This window comes from Nannospalax galili, unplaced genomic scaffold, assembly GCF_000622305.1.
Source record: "Nannospalax galili isolate Female #2095 unplaced genomic scaffold, S.galili_v1.0 scaffold162, whole genome shotgun sequence".
Classification (NCBI taxonomy): Eukaryota; Metazoa; Chordata; class Mammalia; order Rodentia; family Spalacidae; genus Nannospalax; species Nannospalax galili.
The window spans coordinates 3237817-3251113 of record NW_008350388.1 but is presented as its reverse complement, the minus strand read 5'-3'; the positions used below and the strand labels follow the sequence as shown (position 1 = coordinate 3251113).

At 40.7% G+C, this 13297-nt stretch overlaps 1 protein-coding gene across 1 annotated transcript in view; it reads right to left on the bottom strand.

Annotated features, from left to right (window-relative positions):
* Positions 1–13297, bottom strand: part of Psma8 (proteasome subunit alpha 8) — a 70940-nt gene that overhangs the window by 42458 nt on the left and 15185 nt on the right. Inside the window, exons 2-4 of the mRNA XM_008847635.3 lie at positions 10966–11092; positions 5104–5228; positions 763–885 (exon numbers count right to left, since the gene is read on the bottom strand). Coding sequence (XP_008845857.1) covers positions 763–885; positions 5104–5228; positions 10966–11092 — 375 coding nt within the window. The remainder of the gene's footprint in view (positions 1–762; positions 886–5103; positions 5229–10965; positions 11093–13297) is intronic.

The following is a 13297-nucleotide window of genomic DNA, read 5'->3' as shown; positions in this document are numbered from 1 at the left end:
TCTCTCTCTCTCTCTCTCTCTCTCTCTCTCTCTCTCTCTCTGTCTCATATACAATTGGAGGAGACAGGGAAAAAAGGGAAGGTAATAGGAAAGTGACTATAAACAAAGTCCAAAGATGTGTATATGGATGTGTATGTATGAAAACACCATAATGAGCCGGGTGTGGTGGAGCATGCCTTTAATCCCAGAACTTGGGAGGTGGAGGCAAAGGCAAGTGGATTCTGTGTGAGTTCAAGGCCAGGTACATAGTGAGTTCCAGGTCAGCTGGGGCTACAAGGGAGACCCTGTCTCAAAAAGACCAAAAAAAAAAAAGAAAGAAAGAAAGAAAGAAAGAAAGAAAGAAAGAAAGAAAGAAAGAAAGAAAGAAAGAAAGAAAGAAAGAAAGAAAGAAAGAAAGAAAGAAAGAAAGAAAGAAAGAAAGAAAAAGAAAAAAAAAATACCATAATGAAACCCAAACTCCAAAGAGATATTTTTGCTCACTCATTTTCAGGCTAGCTAATCTCATTATGTAGCCCAGGCTATCCTTAAATTCCTATCAGTTGTCTTGCCTCAGCTTCCTCAGTAATGGTTATCTTGAATGCAGGTGTTTTACTATCCAAAACCATCATTTCTGACAAGCTAAACGGCTATAATTCATAGTCAGTGCCACCATCAATATTTTAATGCAACATAATTTTGTCATGTCCCTGAAAGTAATAAAGCATTTACATTGAATGCTTTTGTCCAGATTCTACCCAAAACATGTTTTAATTCATTACTCACCTTCCAAGCATGGTAAGTACCAGAGGGGTCAGTCTGATATAATCTTGGGATGCCATCATCATCAAAACCTACAATTAAGGCTGAAATACCAAAAGGTCTCCGCCCATTGCTCTGGGTGTATTTCTGAAAAATAAAGTTTATTTTTACTATAACACTACTACTTACAAAATAAAATTCTAGGAGCCAGGCGTGGTGGCGCATGCCTTTAGTCCCAGCACTCAGGAGGCAGAGGCAGGCGGATCTCTGTGAGATCAAAGCCAGCCTGGTCTACATAGTGAGTGCCAGGCCACTGGGGCTACAGGGAGACCCTTGTCTCAAAAAGACCAGAAAAAAATCTAATAAATAATCTACTTTTCTGATTCTTATTCCACACATTTTTAGCATCCTTTCCTGACTAATCTTAATTCACTAAATTCTTTTTTTTTTTCTTTTTTTTGAGACAGGGTCTCCCTGTAGCTCCAGCTGTCTTAGAATTCACTAGGTAGACCAGGCTGGCCTTGAACTCACAGAGATCCATCTGCCTCTGCCTCTCAAATGCTGGGATCAAAGGTGTGTGCCACCACACCCAGCTAATTCATAAATTCTTAAGAAAATAATTATATACTCTGTAAAATAAAATCATAACTTTGCTTATATATCTTATTTTTCTTAGAAGGTTTCTACTCAACTTTTTTCCCATTTTTAAATTAAAAATTTAAGTTAGCATACCAGTAATGTGTGTCATTATGACATTTTTTTACACATATGTTAGCATACTGGTGTAACCATCCCCCTCTTTCAATGAAATCCACAGCCCTCATGGCCCTTTCTTTCTCCCTCCCACTTCTTGCCATGTAGCCCCAGCTGGTCTGGAACTCACTCAGTAGACCAGGCTGGCCTCAAATTCACAGAGATCTGCCTGCCTCTGCTTCCTAAGTGCTGGGATTAAAGGCATGTACACCACGCCTGGCTATTATTTTTCATTTTATGTGTCTGAGAGTATTGCCTGTATGTATATAAGTGCACCTGTGTTGTTTGCCCACGGAGTTCAGAAGAGGGCATCAGATTCCCCTGGAACTGGAGTTAAGGATGGTTGTTAGCCACTGTTGTGGGTGCTGGGAATCGAACCCAGGTCTTCTGCAAGAGCAGCCCGTGCTCTTAACTGCTAAGCCATCTCTCCAGCCCCCTCCCCATCTATATCTTAAAGCATGCTCTGCTTGCTATGCGTACAGTCTCTTTAACATGGAGGAGGACTGCACGCATTTGGTTCCCAGCACCCTGATTCAATGAGCTGTGCTTTGGAAACGCACCCTCAGTTTGCCTTGAGAAACACTGTGATTGTTACTCCCATCAGCTGGACTCCTGCTTGATAACACTGCTATCGCATATGTTCTGGTCACTGTATACTAGGTTATCTCTACTTAAAAACCCAAATGAAACATTTCTTTCAGTCCCAAGAAAAGGGATCCTTTGTTTCTCTTGAAGAAAAAGCATGCATTTTTCTCACAGACAATGGGGCACTGAAACTAATTATATTTCTTATTAGTTTTGTGTCAGGGAGCTTCCTGGATTTGTGCTCTAAGGAGTGGCATTCTCACTGAGACCGGTGCTCCTACAAGCCGTCCGAAGACGCAGCCTTGACAGAAAGCTAAGGACTGAATATGTAGGTAACTTTATAGAACCGTAAGTCTGGCTGGATACGGCTCTGTATATAATTCTATGGGTTGAAATAGCTTTATAGTGGTTTTCTTCTGGTCTTGTCTACATATGGGAGCTATTTTCTCATTTTTCAATTTTATTGTATTTCATGATGTTTTACAAGCCAGTGCAACTTTGAATGCAAACAACTGGGCTAGGCACATAAATATCCTCTTTAAAAAGTAGGGTTCTGTCTTCACTCCTCTGTACTTTCTAATGCTTCTAGGTATGACACAGATGCAAAGCAGTATACATGGATCTCAGAGGAGAAACCTATTTACTTTACTTGCTCAATCTTTTTTTTTTTTTAGTGGAAAAGTAATATAGCATAAAGCTAAATATGTGAGGTGTACATGCGGCATCCTGTCCTAGCGCCCCGGGCCTCTCATGGCAACCTCTTTGTCCCAGACTTACAACTATGTTTCTATAATCTATGCACAGCCTTGATAGCTCTTGGAGAGACCTTAAAAGCCACAATGACAAACCTTATGTATATGCTATTCTGTGTCCTGCTTTTTGGTGAATGCCTTGATTAACAACTGGGAAAATTGAAACAAAATAGAGAAGTAGAGCAATATGAAAATGTTGGAATTTCTTCCAATATGAAGTAACAAGCTTTCAAAAAGCAAAGCGGGGTGACTTTTCTATAGCTCAATATCTTAAAGCTTTGGTATCTAGGATATTCAAAGAGTTTATGGAAAATCTCCTCCTGGCATCTGTGGTAACTGCCTTGCCGGAGAATGCTCTCTGAGCCCGAAACACAGTAAAACTATTTAACCTGCAATGCAACCCAACAAAGTAAGTGGCACTGTAACTCTCCTTTCTGTGTAGGAAAACTGAATTAGAAAACAGTTTTCTCAAAGGCACTAAGAACCAGAAAGGCCTAAATTCAAGCCTCAAAATTCTGGCTCTTGCAAACACTCTTTACAAATTGCCTGTCAATAGAGGGCTGGATGAAGAAAATATGGTTTATGTACACCATGGAAATGTTTTTAACCATGAAGACTGATTGAAGTTATGTTGTTTGTAGGAAAATAGGCACGATAGGAGACCATGTTATTAAGTGAATTAAGTCAGTTCCCAAAAGACAAATGTTGTGTGTCTCATTTTGGATTCTTATAATCTCTATAAGGCATGTATATATGCAAAGTAGAAGTAAAGCTGCCTAGGGGGACAGAGAGGACTAAAGAGAGGAGCTGAAAAAGAGGGAGGGTAGGGAATATGGGGGAATATGGGGCACATGGGGGATATGGGGGATATGGGGAATATGGGGAATATGCCCATTAAACTTTATGTACTAATAAGATCTCTAAAAACTAAAAAAAAAAAAAATCTTTGCAAAAGAGAACATAGGGCTGGTGAGATGGCTCAGCAGGTAAAGGCACTTGCTGCCTTTTGATTTCTGGGACCCACCTGGCAAAAGAACTCCTTTGTCCTCTAACCTCCACACATTAGCTGTGACACACGCCCCCCTCCTCCAATCAACAAATAATAAAACAATTTTAGCCAGGCCTGGTGGTGCATGCCTTTAATCCCAGCACTCGGGACTGATCTCTGTGAGTTCAAGGCCAGCCTAGTTTACATAGTGAGTTCCAGGACAGCTGGGGCTACAGGGAGACCCTGTCTCAAAAAAACCAAAAAAAAAAAAAAAACAATTTTAAAGGGTACATAAATTCAAATAAATCTGTGAACTGAGTATCCAATTCAACCAAGGCTAAATGATAAAAAACAAAAAGTTCCTGTTAAAAGACAGTTTAGACTGGTAGGAATGAAAATAACATGTGGGAAAATTCAATTTCACTAATCATAAAACACAAGTTAAAACAACTATTACAGTACTACACAGTACTTAGTTGCAAAACAAAGAAAAATGAAAAACTCAATGTTAATGATTCCTTCGGGTCGGCTAGCTACACAATAAAAATTAGATCAATCTTTCTAGGGAGCAATTTGACACATATAACAAGAGCCACAAAATCAATTATAATCTGTAATCTAGTAATCCCTTACTAAAAATTAATTTAACAATACAATTTAAAGAGAAAAGAAAAAACCATAACCACAATAAAACAATGTTATTAGGGGAGCAGAGAGAATGAGAATAAATATGAAGAGACTGGAAGTGATGTAAACTCTCAAGTCACTATTCTACCATTTCAGTTAGCAAAAAAGCTGAGGAGGTGTGGCCAGAGCCAGAGGAGGTGTGGCCAGAGCCTGGGGAGGTGTGGCCAGACAGAGCACAGGCTAAAGCAAGCCAAGAAACAGCACGTGTTCCTGAGGGTTTTAGCTGAGGGCTCACCAAGTGTCCAGAAGAAACTAAACCTGATCAGAAATATTTAGGTTTGTAGGTGAAATAAGCAGCATTTTTGGGGAAAACTTTAAGGAATAGATATTACTGTAGCTCCATAAGTATAGAAATTTCCTTTGAAGATCAGACTTTCTACTTTTAAATTTTGTATAATTTCCAGAATTGAAAATAATTTTGATTTCTAGTACTTAATATAACCCATTCGACCTGAATAAGTGTAAGAAGTAATTCTAGGAGTAAATAAGGAATTTCATAGACTAAATGCTTAGAATGACTGTAGAATTTCTACAACAGAACCTGTAACAATGGAAAAGATTCAACTTGAAGAAATAAATATGCTAAGAGTATCAGCTCACCTGCTTTAAGGTTGCTATGAAGCGAGTTATATATTCCACAGTGACTGGATCTTCAACCGTAAGCTTATGGCTCTGGCACTCCACCCGGGCTCTGTTTATCACAGCTCTAGCATCAGCAGTCAGTCCTGTAAAAACAATCAGAACTCGGGCTTGAGAGATGGCTCAGTGGTTAAGAGCACTGACTGCTCTGGCAGAGGACCCAGGTTCGATTCCTAGCACCTACATGGTGGCTACAAACTGTCTTTAGCTCTAGGTCTTAGGGAATCCAATGTTCTCTTCTGACCTCTGTTGCACTGCACAACGGGTGCACTCACACACATCCAGGCAACATACTCACACACATAAAATAATGCAATCAGAAATGCATTCAAAGCATTTCCTCTTTACAGTGTATGATCCACAACTAGACAAACACCAAAGTTGAAAACAGAGTGGGGGTATGGAGATGGCTCAGCAGGTGAGTGTCTGCTGTGCAGGCATGAGAAAATTGACTACTTCAATGCTTCTATGCCACACAGGTGTCACACTAAATCCCTATTTTTTTAAGACTTGTGGAAACTACCAGGTATGGCAGCACACACCTTTAATCCCAGCACTTGGGAGACAGAGGCAGGCAGATCTCTGTGAGTTCAAAGCCAGTCTGGTCTATATAGCGAGTGACCTCTAGGCAGTGGAGGCTACAGGGAGACCCTGTCTCAAAAAGGCCAAAAAAAAAAAAAAAAAAAAAAAAAGACTTGTAGTTGTGGAAACTGTGTGCTCATTCTATGGCTAAAACATGGACACAGTTTCCACACAAAACTGTGGCTTTGGCGTCCCCTACCTCCAGTAGCTGGGCTAGACAACAGGCTGTTTCCTGTGTTCCCTGAGGTCTTAGCACCTCTTTTATGTCCTGATGTTCTTCCTCTCCTCTGAATGAAGTCTTTTATAACCCTGACTCCTCTCTTTTATGGAGTCACACAGGGAGTTTCTAACCTGCCATCTTACCCCAGATATTAGTTCAATTCATTTAATTAGTTTTCAGTTTTGCTTTTTGAGACATGGTATCAGTATGTAACCCTGGCAGACCTGGAACTCACTATGTAGACCAGGCTGGGCATGAACTCACAGAGATCTGCCTGCCTTTGCCTTCCACGTGCTGTAATTAAAGGCATGTTCCACTATGCCCGACTCATTTAGTTTTTCTAACAATTCCTATGGCATTTATAGGTTTTCAATATATGCATTCATGTTATCTATGATCAGAGATCATTTTTATTTATTCCTTTGCAACTGGAGTGTGCTTTATGTCTTTCATTGCCTGGATTACTCTGGATAGAGCATACATTAATATTTAGCAGTGGTAAAGCAGGCATCTCTTCCTGATTCCAGAGGCAAAGCTTTCAGTACACCAACAAATACATCAGCTCTGAGTTTTTCATAGTCTTAATTATACTGAGGTAGAATTTCTTATTTGTTGAGTTTGTCTTTAACCAAGAAAGAGTATTGAATTACATTGAATGCAGCTGTCTCTGTCAGTTGACATAATCACACGGTTTTCCCTTCAATACTGATTTTCTATTAATGTGAAAACTAATTCTATGCCATTGTGACATCTGCTGAGATCTGTGTCTTGTTGAATAAGTAGGTAATTTGTGTGTTTCAAGGAATATTGTTGGCACATAATGGTACATATACTTTCTTAAAATCCTTTATATTTTCTGTGAAAATGGTAGTAATGCCTCCTTTTTTCATTTCTAATTTTAAGTCAAGAGTTTTTTTCCTTTTTTTCTTTTAGTTCACTTTTTCAAAGAACAAACTTTCAATTTCTCTTCTTTTTCTGTTCTCTTATTTCTCTCAGCTCTGATCTTAGGCCTTGGAATTACTCTGCTCCTCTAGAGTTGCAATATAGTCAGTTGCTGAATTAGGAGTTTTTTTTCTTAAGGTTTACATCTATAAATTTTCCTCTAAACACTATTTTTAACAACATCCCATAAGTTTTGATATGTTCTGTGTTCATTTTTGTCTCAAGATATTTACTAATTTCACTTGTGTTTTTTTCCCTTTGATTTATGGCAGTTTGGGGTTATATTGTTTAATTTCCACATTTATGTCCATTTTAAGTTTCCCCATGCCTATTGATTTCTAATTTTATTCTGTTTTAATCAGAAAAGATGCTTTGTATGATTTCAACCTTTTAGATTTGTTGAGACTTGTTTTGTTGCAAGACAATTACAAAAGATAGTAGGCCAAAAGTTATTTTTTAAGTTTCCATATAAAATCCCAGTTTTAAAAAGCACAACTACCCAGCACTCGGGAGGCAGAAGCAGGTGGATCTCTGTGAGTTCAAGGCCAGCCTGGTCTACATAGTGAGTTCCAGGACAGCTGGGGTTACAGGGAGACCCTGTCTCAAAAAGACCAAAAAAAAAAAAAAAAAAAAGCACAACTAAAAAAATCCCAGTTTAGGGGCTGGAGAGATGCCTCAGAGGTTAAGAGCACTGGCTACACTTGCAGAGGACCCAAATTTGACTCCCAGCATTTACATGGCAGCTAACAGCTAACAATTGTTGGTAATTCCATTTTCAGAGGATCTGATGCCCTCTTCTGACCTCCATGGGTATTGTATAACACAGGTGCACTTACATGCATGCAGGCCATACACTCATACACATAAAAATAAAAATAATAAATAAAATTTTTTTTAAAATCCAAGTTTAGGGGCTGGAGAGGTAGCTCAGCAGTTAAGAACACTGGTTGTTCTTGCAGAAGAGCCGGGTTCGAATCCCAGCACCCACATGGCTGCTGACAACTGTCTGAAACTCCAGTCCCAGGGGATCCGACAGCCTCTTCTGACCTCCGCAGGCATTGCACGACACGGGTGCACTTACCTATATGCAGGCAATACACGCATACACATAAAATTAAAATAATAAAATTTTAAAAATCTCTGCAAAAAAAAAAATCCCAGTTTAAAAAGACATAGTTAGAAACGGAGTAAACATGGTGATGAGATGTCCCGCTCCATGTACAGCAGCAGATAAGTAAGAAGACATATTTGATATCATGAACCTTGAGGATATACCAGCTGGGCCCGCAGTTAGATGTCACTACATACTTAGAAGAATGCCTACCACAGAATATGCAACAATACCAAGTAAGCTGCATAAGCAGACAGCAGGGATTAAAATAATAGAGCTACTGTGGAATATAATCTGGCAGTTTTGTAACACTGAAGGTGTATCACCATACATACAATCTAGCAGTTGCACTGTACGGCAGATGAAGCCCATATTCCCACAAAAATCTACCCAAAAAATGGAAAAGCTCCAAATATCAGTGGGCAAGCTATTAACAATAGTGGCACAATTATACCACACTCAACAATAAAAAAGAGGTGAACTACTGATCTATCCAACAGTTTGTGTGAACTGCAAAGGAATCATGCTGGATGAACAAGGATCATCTGAAAAGGAGCCATGCAAGATTTTATTCAGATAGCCTTCTAAAATGACAAAATTATAGAAACAGAGACTAGACTAGTGTCAGGCTAGACCTGACTGACTGAGGTTAGAGAGCAGGAAAAGGAATAGCAGGAGTTAGTCTTGTTTTTATGAAAGAATTGTGTACCATGACTGCAGGAAGGCCATGAATCTACACATGATAAGTACAATGAAACTACTAAAAGTATCTACTCCAGAGAAATGAAATGCTTTGTTCCCACAAAAACCTGTGCACAGAGGTCCACACATTATTGAAATAGGTAAAAACTGGAAATGTCCCATTTTTATTTATTATTTTAATTTTATGTGTAGGAGTATATTGCCTGCATGTATATAAGTGCACCCATGTTGTGCAATGCCTGAGGAGGTCAGAAGAGGGTGTCGAGTCCCCTGGAACTGGAGTTTCTGATGGATGTTAGCCACCATGTGGGTGCTGGGATTCAAACCTGGGTCTTCTGCAAAAATAGCTAGTGCTCTTAACCACCAAGCCATATCTCCTTCAATGTGCAAGCTGCCAACAACAGTGGTACATTCACACAATATACTACTACTCACCAACAGATACACATTCAAATGAGTCCACATGAACTGCTGAAATCTGATTTGATGGTTTAGAAGATGCTGTCACTGAGGAAAATTGGGCAAACATAAGCAACTTCTGTGTTTCTGGTAACTTGTAACTCTGTAACAGGTTTAGGGGCTGGGGAGCTGGCTAACTTTGTAAAGCTCCTGCTGCACAAGCAAGAGGGCAGGAGTTCAGATCCTTGAACCCACAGAAAAGCTGAGCGTGGTCAGGAGCTTCTGTAACCCTAGCGCTGGAGGGAGCAGAGCCAAGCAGAGCCATGGAGCTCACCGGCCAGCCAGTCTAGACAACTGGCGAGCTCTTGAGACTATGGCTTAGTGTTAGAGTACTTGTCCAGCATAGGGCTTCCTAACTTTTTTCACTTGCAACCCCTTTTTCACCAGAGAAATTTTTTTCCAGATCTGAGGACTGAATCCTGGTGTCCTAGTTTGTTTCTCCATTGCTGTGACAAAACACTCTGAACCAACACCAACTTGGGAAGGAAAGGGTTTATTTAGCTTACATCTCCTGGGTCACAGTTCATCAGAGAGCCCAAGGTAGAAACTCTGGACAGGAACCTGGAGGCAGGAGCTTGGGCACAGGCCATGGAGGAACTCTGCTTACTGGTTTGCTCCCCTGCTCAGCCTGCTTTCTTATGCAACACAGGCCCCCCTGCCCAGGGGTGGCACCACCCACAGTGGGCTGGGCCCTCCCACATCACACAACAACAAAGAAGATGCTCCACAGACATGGCCACAGGCCAGTCCTATGGAGGCAATTCCCCAGCTGAGGCTCCCTCAACCCAGGTGTGTCAAGTTGACACTAAAGCTATCCAGCACATCAGGGTCTTGCACTTGCTAGGCAAGTGGTCTATCATTGAGCTAAATCCCCAACCCCACCAGAGAAATTAAAAAAATTTTTATTCCACATGTATGAGTGTGTTGCCTGCATGTAAGTGTACCACAAGTGTGAAATGCCTGTGGAGGCCAGAAGAGGGCATTGGATGGTTGTTAGCCACCACATGGATGCTAGGAACCGAACCCAGGTCTTCTGAAAGAGTAGCCAGTGTTCTTAACTGCTGAGCCATCTCTCCAGCCCCCAAAATAAATACTACTCTTGCAGAGCACCTGAGTTCAGTTGCCAGCACCCATGCTGAACTGCTCACAACATCCTATAACTCCAGATCCAGGGGATCTGACACCATCTTTTGGCCTCAACAGGCACTGCACTCACATGGACAAACTCATACACATGTACACTTAATAAAAACAAAAATAAATGCAACACTTAAAAAGAAAATGTTCTCTAAATTATAAGGAGAAATCCACTTTTAACATTCATGCTTTATTATCAAAGATCATTATTAGAGGGAGGCTGGAGAGATGGTTAAGAGCACTTGCTACTTTTGCAGAGGCCCCAGGTTCAGTACTCAGCCCCCACATGGCAGCTCACAGCTGTCTGTAAGTCCAGTTCCAGGGATCTGATGCCCTCTCCCAGCCTTTGTGGGTACTACATGCAGATGCAGTGCATACATGCAGTCAAAACACTCATATACATAAAATAAAAATAAATCTTTTAAACCGAGCGTGGTGAGGCAGGCAGATCTCTGTGAGTTCAAGGCCAGCCTGGTTTACATAGCAAGCTCCAGGCTAGCTAGGGCTATAGGAAGACCCTGTCTCAAACAGAACAACAACAAAAAAGAAATTCCAGTTTATAGACCTGTGATAATCTTTTTAATACAGGTAACACTGTATTTTTAAAAAATTCTTATAAATGTAGCTCAACTGTGGTAGTATTAGGGCCAACTGTGTTGTCTGTACATACCTGCAAAAGCCATGCAGACATGGTCATCAAGGGCACAAATTTTCCTTACAGTTCTTTCATCTTGAAGCTTGGCAACTGATTTTTTTTCCACCCCAAGTACAACTATATTAGTACCTCGAATTCCAACCTGTAAAGTCATTAAGAAAAAAATGTAAGTTTAAAGTTAAAACTGACAAATTATTCTAACACATGACTAATAATAAAAGGGTTTCTTTTTAAAAATTTTATTTATTATTTTTATTTATGTGTATGAGTATACTGCCTGCATGTGTGTAAGTGCACCCATGTTGTGCAATGCTTGTGGAAGGCAGATGAGGGTGTTGTATCCCCTGGAACTGGAGTGACAGACAATTGTTAGCTGCCATGTGGGTGCTGGGAATTGAACCCAGTTCCTCTGCAAGAGAAGCCAGTGCTCTAAAACCACTAAGCCATTTCTCTAGCCCAAAAGATTTCTTTTAAACATTTACTTAAAACAAATAAAGGTGACTTCTAAGAAAAGAGCTACGCAGGTGCTGGTTTCCTGGAAGCCTGTTCCCCAACCTCAAGGCAAATGAGGCAAAAAGGCAGACCTTGCAAAGAATCTACAGAGGGTCCTAATCTCATAGAACACATGAAAACTGATGTCTAAATATAGACCAGTTTTAATCTAAGTGACAGAAGACCCTGATAATCCAAATGGACTCTTTAGTGGCAGTGGCAGTTCTGATAAAGGAAGAAGGATGGGGACAGGAGACAGCTCAGTGGGTAAGAGCACTTACTGTGCAAGAGTGAAATCCTGAGTTTGAATCTCCAGCACCCAGATAAAAAGCCAGACACGACTGTGTGTGCCTAGGGCCCCAACATGGAGGGTCAGAGAAAGGTGGAGCCCAAGAGCTATCTAGTCAGCCAGCCTTGTTGAAATGGCGAACTTCTGTTCACTCAGAGACCTTGTCGCAAGGAAGTAAGGGGAAGAGCACCTACAGTCATATGCCTGTACTACATAGACATGCCCATGCATGCATGAATGCGCATACTCGAACACACACACACACGAGGCTAAGAAGATTTTGTAGTTTATTTTTTGTTGGTGACAGGATTTCTCTATGTAGCCCTGGCTGGCCTGGAACTCACTATGTAGACCAGGCCTGCCTCTGCTTCCCGAGTACTGGGATTAAAGTTGTGTGCCACCTCACCTAGCAAGAAGTCTTAAAAATATTAATTTTTTAAGAAGAAAGAACATGTGCTGATAGGGTAGCATAGTGTGTAGCACTAATCCAACATGTGCAAGGCCCTGGGTTCAAACCTAACACCAAAATAAAGTTCAGCAGATAAAATACCACAAAATCTCTCCTATGAACTCAAATTTGAAAGTTCAGGACTAGGGCAGCTTGCTGTGGCCTGAAAGGTGACCTGCACCAACACACACGTTGAGGTGCAAACCCCACAGTGATGGTATTAGAGACAGAACCTTTGGGAGCTGAATAGATCGTAAGAGTGGAACCTTCAAAAGCTGAATGAATGTCTGTGATGATTACAATTGTTAATATGACAAGATCTAAAATGACTTAGGAGACAAGCCTATAGGTATGGTTGTGAGGGATTATCTAGATGAGGTTAAATGAGGCAGGAAGACCTCCACTGAGTGTGGGTGGCACCGTTCTTGTGGACTGAGGTCCTGGACTGAACAGAAAGGAGAAAGTAAGCTGAGGACAGGCACTCACTGTTCTTTGATTCTTTTAAAAACTTATTGTAAATTATGTTTATTTATTGTGTACATATGGGGGGAGGGGCGTGCACACGTCATAGCACACATGTGGAGATCAGAGGACAAACTTACAGGGCTTGGTTCTCTCCTACCATGTGCATCTTGGGCATTGAATTCAGGTCCTCAGGCTTGGCACCAAGTGCCTTTACCTACAGAGCCCTCCTGGCCTGCTTTCTGCTTCTTTACTGTGGACACAATGTGACCAGCTTGCCACTGTGACTTCCCTCATGATGGGTTCTAATCTTAAACCCTGAGCCACAATAAACTCTTCCTTCCTTAAGTTGCTGCAGTCAGGTATATTGTCACAAAAAATAGGACAAGGAACTAAGTCAGGGTCTTTTTTTGTTTCCATATGAATTTTAAGATCTGTTTCCATTTCGATGAAGAATGATGTTGGAACTTTGATGAGGATCTCATTGGTAGTTCAGTCATTTCCACAATATTAATTCTTTCAATCCATGAGCAAGTGAGTTCTTTCCATTTTCTAATGTCTTCTTTGATTTCTTTCTTCTGTGTTTCAAAGTTTTCATTGTGGAGGTCTTCCACCTCCTTAGGTATATTCTGTAGTGGGTTTTTTTTTTGGTTTTT